This window comes from Macrotis lagotis, chromosome X (genome assembly GCF_037893015.1).
Source record: "Macrotis lagotis isolate mMagLag1 chromosome X, bilby.v1.9.chrom.fasta, whole genome shotgun sequence".
NCBI classification, from domain to species: Eukaryota; Metazoa; Chordata; class Mammalia; order Peramelemorphia; family Peramelidae; genus Macrotis; species Macrotis lagotis.
Window position 1 is genome coordinate 173180515 of NC_133666.1, and position 11241 is coordinate 173191755.

General features: G+C 36.4%; 1 protein-coding gene across 2 annotated transcripts in view; it reads left to right on the forward strand.

Moving 5' to 3' along the window:
- DAPK1 (death associated protein kinase 1) overlaps nt 1-10107 on the forward strand; it is a 241603-nt gene extending 231496 nt beyond the window's left edge. For both annotated transcript variants that reach the window (XM_074207911.1, XM_074207910.1), the window contains 2 exons: nt 393-581; nt 3251-10107. In XM_074207911.1, coding sequence (XP_074064012.1) covers nt 393-581; nt 3251-4477 — 1416 coding nt within the window. In that variant the 3' untranslated portion in view covers nt 4478-10107. The remainder of the gene's footprint in view (nt 1-392; nt 582-3250) is intronic.
- The last annotated feature ends 1134 nt before the right edge of the window (nt 10108-11241 follow it).

Here is an 11241-nt window from a genome sequence, read left to right on the forward strand (position 1 = left end):
TCTGATTAGAGATGGCATTGAAAATTTCAAAGTACTCACTTTAAAAAAAAGGCCTTTGCCAAAAAAAATGTAATGATGGATAAAAATAATTTTCATTAAAAGTGTACCTTCAACATCTCCCCAGACACCTTTGCAGGGGTGAAATGTCCATTACTATGGAGTATTTTATAGACTTATCCGCTTTTCTCAGTGTACTGATTGGTTCTTCTGACATTTTTTTCTTTCCATTTTTTCTTATAAAAAATTTCTCTGATATAAGAAATGGCTCTCAAGGAGGAGGGAAGGGAGAAATTGGTCCATGTTAAAACAAAAAGTCAATTTACAAATCTTTAAAATAAAAGAAAGTATTCATCTGTAGACAAGAATTAGTTACACAAATGGATGTTCATTAGGTTTGCCCTCCAATGACACACCTTTGTGAGAAGATCATCTCCACTCTGCCATCCTGGAGAAAACTGAATGGGCCCAACCAATTGATGTCTCTTCAACAGTTTGTATTTGATGTGCAAGACCAACTGAATCCACTTGTAAATGAAGAGGACTTAAGGCATATTGCTCAGCAGCTCCACAGCACAGGAGAAGTAAGTAGAACTGCAGTGTGGTAATTAAAGAAGTTTAAGAAACCCTCTCTTTTCTGTGGTATTTGTTTGCTTTTCTTGAAAAGTCTGTTTTTGGAGATGTGGGAAGAGGATAATTTGACCACACTCTTGTAAAAGTTCAAATATGGAGTTATGAGCATGAATAATAGAGATGGTGAACTGATTTTTTTAAAGCTAAGCAAATTTTAATTGGAACATTAAAAGTGCATATATTGGGGATTATTAAAAAAAATTCATAGTGTCCTTTGCTATAGTGCAGAACCCCTGCCCAGTTATTAAATTGTCTCTGACTCTTACTCTTAAAACCCAGACTATTGCTCTTTTCTACATAATTTTACTCTCTTCTTTGTAGATTCAGTGGTTGAATGTTTGATGGGGCCTGGATTCACTTCACTCTCCAGGAACTATATATTTTCACTGATCTAGCAGAAGACAAATGGGACAAAATGTTATCACTTTGACCAGATCACCCAGGCTAACACTATAGGCAGTCCCATAGCAGAGAAATCGTAAGATAAGAAACAATGTACTACAATGATAATTTTTGAAAAAAATAAATACATTTAAGGTCTGAAACACTTATATAACCTTGACTGGCAACTACAACTCCTTCAGAAAGAACTTGTAGCCAGAAATGCATTGAAAATGACAAGTTATTTTAGGTCTTAAATTTGTAACATTAGCCAGTTCTGGTTGCTTCATTGCTCCCCTCCCCACCCCCAAAAAACTTTTTAATCTGTATTTAAAAATATGAGAGGTAATATAAGTTGACATAATTGACATGATTAATTCTTGGTATACTACTACAAATAGACATTATGGATGTTTATATGATATTTTCAGATTTTCAGAGTCTTAAAGAAATTCTGATTTAGGATTACCAGTAATAATAATTGAGAAGATTAGTAATGGTAACACAGCTAGTGACTGAGATAGGATTTGAATTTATGTCTCTTTCCAGAGTCACCAGTATTTCCATTCTACCATGGTAGCTGACAACAAAGTTTCTTCTACATGTTACCCTCTGGTCTTTTTAGGCTACTTTCTAATTCAGATATAGCTCAGCTGACTTGATATCCCTCTCTCAACCTTATGACTACACTGAGCAAATTAACATTACAAAGGAAGTGCGAAAGATCTTCAGTCCAGTGCCAGTGACTTCATTCAGATGTGCTTTTGTGCATGTCAGGGATATGTAGACCCTTCCCTCTAGACTAGGGATTTTTAACCTTTTTTGTTGCATAAACTTATGTAGTCTGTGCATGGACTCCTCAGAATAATGTTTTTAAACACATAAAGAAAATACAGAAGATTGCAAAGGAACTGATTATTTTTGAAATGCATTTGTGGGGAAAAAAACTTTACAAGTTCATGGTACCCTGGTTAAGAAGTCCTCTTGATAGACATATTTTTCCTTTATGTTCACTAAAAGAACACTTTCTACGCTTGTGCTGATCGGACCCATTCCCAGGCAAAGGACTTCTAGTCTTAGGAGGAAAGAAAGCCAACAATGGTAGCACTGATGTCATGGTGACTTTTACATCCTTTAATAAATGCCTTGTGAAGTAAGTTGATTGTTTCATGGCACGGTCCAGCATCATGATCTAAGGAATCACAGGGCTGAGGCTGATTTTTCAATTCTATTCCTAGACCAGGGAAATTTGAATTGCACGATTTAGAATGAGGAGTATTTACAAAAAATTCCTTTAGTTTCATGTAGTTAATTTAGAACCCTAAATAGAACTCTCCAATAAGTTAATTTTGTTACCTCTGATTTAAAAAATATATATACTTCAGGAAGGAAGTTGAGTTTAAAGTATACTTTGTATTTGGCATCAATATTTTGGATTTTTAGAATAAAGCATTACTTTCCTATTGCCAGTAGTAAACACTGTAAGTTGACTGTGTTTTAAAGCCCATAAATTAACAATTAACAAACCCTCTTCCATTTTTAAATGATAACATCAATTAAATAAGAAAAAAGAAACATCAGAAAATATTTAAGGGCTGAATTTCAAATGATGCTTTCCCCAGAACTACAGAGATTCTTATGCTATGCTATGCTCTAGAATATTATAACTAAGAGATGCACAACTGATTAACATTACAGCAAATGATAGCAATAACGTATGTATAAAGTGATCATAATTTCCATGGATGAGCAAATGAATGATATATAACTAATTGTTAAACATCTGTCTCATGATTGGGTCCATATTTCCAAGCAATCTCAATATCTCTACCTGAAAGGTCTAAGCAGTAGAAATAAAATTTCTCAGCAGAAATTTATGTCAGTAAGAGATAGCAAAAAAGACTTAACATCATATACAAGCTGCTAGAGAAATATCAGCTTGTTGCACCTATTCATTTTTCTCCAGGCAAGCAAAGTACTCACACAAATGAGTCATTGAAGGGCAATCCTAATGAATGTAATAGAGACCAACATCTATGTTCCATGGATGAGAGACAAAAGTAAGTTGATAATTAGTTAGAAATCAGGACAGTAGCTATTGAAATTTGTTCTGTTCAATAGCAAAGGGCAAGATGACTTTATTTATCATTGATACAATCATTTCAGTGTACTAAGGGAAAAAACCTACTATATACATTTTATTTCCCACAAAGTGACTACTCATTGTTTCCTTTGGCAGATTAACATAATGCAGAGTGAGACTGTACAAGACGTCATACTCTTGGATCCACGATGGCTCTGCACCAATGTTTTGGGAAAGCTCCTTTCTGTGGAGACCCCCAAAGCCCTACACCATTACAGGGGGCGGTACACCATGGAGGACATTCAACGTTTAGTACCAGACAGTGACGTAGAAGAATTAATCCAGATCCTGGATGCCATGGACATCTGTGCTCGGGACCTGAGCAGTGGGACTATGGTGGATATCCCCGCCCTCATCAAGACTGACAACTTGCACCGGTCCTGGACTGATGAAGAAGATGAAGTGATGATTTATGGAGGAGTCCGGATTGTCCCCGTGGAGCACCTCACACCCTTCCCTTGTGGAATTTTTCACAAGGTACAGGTGAATCTGTGTCGGTGGATTCACCAACAGAGCACTGAAGGGGATGCAGATATCCGACTGTGGGTGAATGGCTGCAAAATTGCTCACCGCGGGGCAGAGTTACTTGTTCTACTGGTCAATCATGGGCAGGGCATTGAGGTTCAGGTGAGGGGGCTGGAAACTGAGAAGATTAAATGTTGCCTCCTTCTGGATTCTGTGTGTAGTACCATTGAGAATGTTATGACCACTACTTTACCAGGCCTGTTGACTGTGAAACATTATCTAAGCCCCCAGCAACTAAGGGAACATCACGAGCCTGTCATGATTTACCAGCCAAGAGACTTTTTCCGAGCCCAGACACTGAAAGAGACCTCATTGACTAACACTATGGGCGGCTATAAGGAAAGTTTCAGTAGCATTATGTGCTTTGGTTGTCTTGATGTCTACTCTCAGGGTAGCCTTGGAATGGACATTCATGCTTCAGACTTGAATCTCCTGACTCGGAGAAAACTGAGCCGCCTGTTGGACCCACCTGATCCTATGGGGAAGGACTGGTGCCTTCTTGCCATGAACTTGGGCCTTCCTGAACTCGTGGCAAAGTATAATAATGGAACTCATAAGGACTTCCTCCCAAGCCCAGTCCATGCTCTCCTCCGGGAATGGTGCAACCACCCTGAGAGTACTGTTGGCATTCTAATGTCCAAATTGAGAGAACTAGGCCGCCGTGATGCAGCTGACTTTTTACTGAGGGCATCCTCTGTGTTCAAAATAAACCTAGATGCCAATGGCCAAGAAGCCTATGCCTCAAGCTGTAATAGTGGAACATCTTATAATTCAATTAGCTCAGTTGTGTCACGATGAGGACAGCCATAGGTATGGGTAGAATTTCTTCCAATTGCAGAAGCAAGAGGAGCACAGTATCACAATGGATTCTAGATGTATTCATTTATATGCTTCTATACAATCTTGTCCCCAATGTCTCCCTTCCCCTTTGCTGCCTCCAATGCTTCCCTCCCTCACAATGCATTGTTTTATGTGAATGATCTTTTGACTTTGAGAGAAAATGTTGCTTTTACTTTAGCCGTTAAAAAAAACCGGTCTCCTTTCAGTGTTTTCGATTCCTTATCTAGTCCATCAATGTACTGCTTCCTATTGCTAATTAAATTGGAATATCCAATTTTTTGTTGAAATTTTTAAAAAAGTTATCATATTGACTTTTTTAAATGTGCATGTTTCCAAAATGTACATTTCATATGCCAGTTTTATTCCTTAAACCATCTCCTTGGCTTAACTTTTTTTTTTTAGGAATCAAAAACTGTTTAATGTTAAGCAGTCTGTGGTCAGTATACCATAATATCACAGTATAATTTAAAAATAGGAATTTTGTGAGTGCCTTTTGCAGAAGACGATGTGTTTGGAATCATCAGGGCTGGCCAAGAATTTTCATAAAGAAAATGCTACCTCCATGTCCCTAATTGCATGCTGATCATTGCAAGTGGTGCTTCACCTCTGGTTTCCCTCCAGTTTTGAAGTATATTGTTTGACAATAAATAGGGAGAGAGAGAAAAAATCCTTTCCTAGGAAAGTTTCATGTGTGACACCTGTTGCTACACAGAGTTGTATGTTACCAATTTTACTTTTTTTTGAAACTCACTGTAAAGTTCCCATAAGCCTATAAATTGTCTTGCTTCATTATTTCATATCATCTCAGGTAAAAGGTTCATACTGTTGTAGGATAACCAAAACCTGTGTAAAGTATATGATACCACAGTGATATTTCTATAGCTGTCCATCATTATTGGTGCATAGCAGATGAGGTTCAACATTCAGGTCCTGGTTTGCTTATTTCCAGTACTTGAAGTATGAACAGTAAAAACAAATAAAGGATGTTTTCCTGCAATGATTTTAAATTGTGATACATAGCTTTTAAGTTAATATGAAGAAAACATGTCCTGAAAAGCATGTAATGTTCTTTAATGGCACAAATATATGTGTGTATATATACATATATATGCAATATGTCTGTATATATATATATTAATACAGGTATTTTTTTCTTAAACTTAAAAATGTAGTAAATTTCAAATTTTGTTTTGTTTTGTCTTAATGAATTTTTGTTTTGTCAGGGCAGTTTTTTTGGTTGGATTTTTTGTTTCTTTGTTTTTTGGGAATTTTTTTTTTATCAAATAAACTGTTGACTGTTGCATTATTTTTGTTAGACTATGTTCCAGAAGAAATTATTTCTTTGAGTTGTTTTATTCATCATCACTATTCCTCATATGACTTTTCTTTTTGATTTCAAGTTGTGTAGATATCACTTTTCAGAGGAAGGAAGAAGAAAAACCAAAACTTATTTTTATGCATGTTCACATTTTAAAGGGAAAGAATTGCATCTGTGTTCCTTTGGCAGATTCAAAATACCTGAAATTAATTACATCATGGAATGGCTGAAAGGAGTGATTTAGGTTTAAGGAGAGATGAGTCTACTAGGAGACAAGCCTCTTATTACCTGGGTGACTACAATTCCCTCATCAACAACCAGTAATACAAATATTTGCACTATCTCACAAGGTTGTTGTAAGAATCACATGACAGTATATGGAAAAAGTGCCTTGTTAACTATTCACCAGTATTAAAGTATTGTTTTATAATTTGAAATGAATGGGGGTGTGTGAATATGGATGGAAACATTAATAATGAAGTAAAAGACATCCACAGCTACTGGCCTATAGCTCTCTAAAATTAGCATGAACTAGAATGATCTAAAGAAACATCAAAGATCTCCGGCATTAAAATAAGAGAAGACAACAAGACAACTTTTGCAATTGATTTTTGACTGTAGGCCACTTTAGTCTCATAATTGGGAGGTCCTGAAAATACAATTTTCCACAAAATGCATTTGATCTAATAATGAAGAAATTCTTAACCTTTTGTGGATCTTTGGTAGTTTGGTGAGGCCTATGGACCCCTTCTCTCAATAACAGGCTTAAGTGCATAAAATAACAAGTTTAAATGCATAAAATAAGATGGAAAAGATTGTCTTGGAAACCAATTTGATTTGCTTGATAAAGGTGTTTACCTTTGTCATAAACTGTGTAGGGTCACAATCAAAGAGGGATTTGTTATAAAGAGTGAAATTTTCCAGATGCTCCTGCTTGTGGATGATTGTACAGTTATCCCTTCCACATCATGACTTCCCTCATCATTATATCATGGATCAGCATAAGAAATTAGATGGAAATTTTGCAGAAACTATAGAGGACATGTAAAATTTGCCATCAGAGGACAAAGGAAAAGTTTAGAAAATCAGAAATGTATAATATATATATATCTTTCATGCCATAAATACAATTTCTTTTTAAAAGTTAAAAAAATTATAAGTTAAAGAATGCAAAAGGCAGCAGAAGACACAAAATTTTATATAGATTTTTCCAAATCATGGGAGTGCCATGCTCATAACCTCTATGATGTGAAAGAGATAACTAGGGGTGGCTAGGTGGCGCAGTGGATAAAGCACCAGCCCTGGAGTCAGGAGTACCTGGGTTCAAATCCGGTTTCAGACACTTAATAATTACCTAGCTGTGTGGCCTTGGGCAAGCCACTTAACCCCATTTGCCTTGCAAAAACCTAAAAAAAAAACTCTATTAAGTCTCAGAATACTACAGGTCTTTTAAATGAATACCATGCCTCTTCAAATGATACCCAACAACTCGTGCAAGAAAAATCAAGTGAATGAAGGAAGCCATTTGCCCATAATATGTTATGCCCTTGGATGGATTGAACAACTCTTGGACTGAAACAACAGCCTGGTGCCAGATTATATAGAAAGAGAAGGAATCAGATTTCAATTGGGAAATTAGAGATGTTTTCAATCATCTCAAGCTTCTCCCTGATACTTAAAGTTAGCGGGGTTTTTTAATATCAGTCATCTTCCAGTAATGTCATATGACTACAGATTATGAAATCCTACTGAAAAGAAATAATAAGTGATTCAGAGTGCCATGAGTAAATAAGTTACATATATTTAAACTTGTGCTTAGGAGGTGACATAAAAATAGATAATCCAGAAAATGTATGATCAGAAAAGGAGCCCTAGTAAGAGCGAGCCATAACATTAACAGTCTTGGTCATTTGTGAAGGAATTTGGAAGGACATGAACAAAAATTACCCAGAAGAAGGTATGGATAACTTGTGCCCCACTAGTATAGAAGTGTCTCCATTGATATGCTCCCATATCTATGTAAGCATATGAAAGTTTGGGCAGCTAGGTGGTAAAATGGATAAAGTGCTGGTCCTGGAATCAGGAAGACTCATTTTTCCTGAATTTAAATTTAGTCTCAGACACTCAGTATCTGTGTGATGCTAGACAAGTAATTTTCCTTTAACTCAATTTCCTCATTTTTAAAATGACTGGAAAATGGCAAAGCACCAGTATCTTTGACAAGAAAACCTAAAATGGTATCATGAAGAGTTGGACATAACTGAACAAATGAACAACAACAATGTTTGTTAGGGGCATGTAATGGAGCCTGAATTCTCATGCTAATAGAGCTCTCAGATGAGTGGGTCCTTCCCTCTAATCAAAAAAACCAGCAACATAGTATCTGTTTTTGGAGGGTCAACCTATCTAAACTAAAAATTGCTTTATCCGGGGGCAGCTAGGTGGCGAAGTGGAGAAAAGCACCCACCCTGGAGTCAGGAGTACCTGGGTTCAAATCCAACCTCAGACACTTAATAATTACTTAGCTGTGTAGCCTTGGGCAAGCCACTTAACTCCATTGCCTTGAAAAATCTCAAAAAAAATTGCTTTATCACCAGAGTTTGGCCCTATGTATGAACTGCAATTCATAAAGCTAATCAGGGAGGCAACTGGTGGGATTACTATCAATATCAGTAAAAAAGTAATAGCCCCAGAATTCTTAATATACTGAAGTACATAAAAATTACTCTCTAGCTAGAGACTAGAACTGTTTAAACCATTACCATTACATACAAAATGTTCATCCATTTCAGTCATCTGACTTTTTGTGATCCCATTTAGGGTTCTCAAGTCCAAAAAGTCCTCTTGGAAGCATTCAAAAAGGATTTAAAAAAGCAAATAGGTAGAAGGAAAAAATGGGAAAAGATACAGTTATGCAGGAGAATTGTGAAAAAAGCAATTTGGAAAAGGAAGCACAAAAACTGATGAAAGAAAACAAAACCTCAAAAAAAATAGAATTGGCCAAATGGAAAAAATTAGAATAGTAATCATTACCTAAAAATCCCAAGAGTACTTAGCTACTCTTTATTGCCTTTATTGATAACTACAAGGCAGTGACATCACAGGATGTATTGTATCTTTGGTAGCTAGTTTTTTATGTGCTCTAGTTCCTTCAGTCCCTCTTACCATATGGTTTATAGTCCTTTTGCCATCCTGTGATTCCTGTGGCTATTGATCTTGTCCGTCTCTCTCCTAAAATGTGCAAGAACTGAACCCAGTGTGATAGATCAGTCTGAAATAAAAGGTGATTTCATCATCTTTTTTATTTGGAATTGCCTGCTTCTCAATGCAGCCTAAAATCATACACTGCTTGTTTTGGTTTTGCCTGTGTATCCCTAGTACCTAGGAGAGTACTTTGCAAGGAACAGGAGCTTAATAAATTTTTCTTGAATTACTGAATTTTTAGTCCTATTCTTGATTCACATGAATATATAGATCACTAAAACCTCCTTATCTTTTTTACAAAAACTGTAATCTAGCCATAAGTCACCCACCCCATACTTGTTATCTATATTTATTTTTAAACTAAGTGTAAAAATATAGCAACAGCAATAATATTCAGTGCTCAGTGTTAAAGGTAGTATACATGAAGCAAGTCATAAATCAAGGAAATTGTGCTGGACAAAAGTACTCACTATAATGGAAAAGATCCAGGGAAAAAACCGCCTTGATAAAGAATTCCTTGGGTGAAATTAAGTGCTATTCACACACACATACACACACACACACACACACACACAGAGCTGTTTGTGAATGATCTACTGGCTCAAATCAAATCCCTGGACTTTTCTTTTTTTTTTGATAAAGAAATTGGGGTTAAGCAACTTGCCCAGGGCCACACAGCTAGTACATGTTAAGTATCTGACAAAAGATTTGAACTCAGGTCCTTATGACTCCAGGTCCAGTGTTCACCTAGCTGTTGCTAAATCCCTGATCATTGTAGAGCCTCCTGAAAGAGATTTGTAATTACTCAATGGAGTTTGGCCTGACCATCTGTACATGAAAGACTAAATGGATGAAGACTGTTGCCCAAATTTCAGTATGAATTTGAATAGATACCTGTGGACAAAAGCTTTTCCAAAGTACCTATTTCCGAACAGATGATATAGTTTAAAAAGATCCTGGGTCCAGAGTTGAGAAGTCAAAGGAAAAGGGGCTAGGTCATTTGAAAAATTGAAAAGCCCATTTACTGTCTTTTCTATAAAAACAAACCAAAAAAACCCATTTTATTAGTATTGCTGTATGGCATTGAAAAAACACTTCTACCTTCAAAGAACGGATGACAATTGTCACACAGCAGACAATAGAAAGGTGTATAATAGAGGTAAGCAGAATGTACTATTTAAAACGGTGGTATTTAAAAAGTGTGAGACACGGTTTCTGGGTAATTTAATCATTTTAGTAATTTAATCAATTTAGTAATAAGGCTATAATATAATTAATAAAAGAAGTCAATAGCACTCTTGAATGCCAAAAGACCCCCCCCATAGCTGTGGGCTAATATGCCCTTGGAAAAGCAGGTGTTCCTGAGGGTGGCAATCACAATTAATGAGGAAATTAATATTATAATGAGAAATGGGCTATTACAATGAGAATCTTGAGATGGGTAATAATGAGCACCCAAATTTTGATTAAAGAGAATTATTAATTTTGATTTCACCCATCTTACAAAAGAGAGAATGCACATTTTCCCAGACCTGTCCGAGTAAACAACACCTAAACTTAGAGAATTTCTTTTACTACTTTTTGGTTAGATCATACCCTCCTGACTAGGTAAGTCTTTGAGAAAGATTTCTATGCTGGTTAATTTTTAGATGAGGAAATATAAAGCAGGAAAAGCCTTGGCCCTGATTCATCAACTAGTTATTACAAGAGAGAAATAAGGGCAATTAGGTGGCTATAGCACTGTCCCTGAAGTCAGGAGGACCTGAATTCAAATCTGACCTCAGATTCTTAATAATTACCTAGCTGTGTGACCTTAGACAAGTCACTTAATCCCATTGCCTTGTGGGGGGGGGGGCAGAGAGAGAGAGAGAGAGAGAGAGAGAGAGAGAGAGAGAGAGAAATAACTATTTCTCTCAAAACAATAAGAAATACCAAAGAACAAAAGGAAAGGATGTAATCATAATGGAAATTGATATGGGTTGGTCTTGTGGTGAGAGGGAGCATGACAAGAGCATGGCATGAATGCCTCACTGATACCCTCAAGATGCTAAGAAAAGGACAGAAAGACTTTCAGCAGTTCAATTGGGACTTCTAAAACCTACAGTGAAACCTTGTCACCTCTTTGGGTCTAGTCTTTAACCAGTTCCATATCCCCTTAACTATAATATCTAATCCTTATTCCTCCATCTTGTCCATGAGG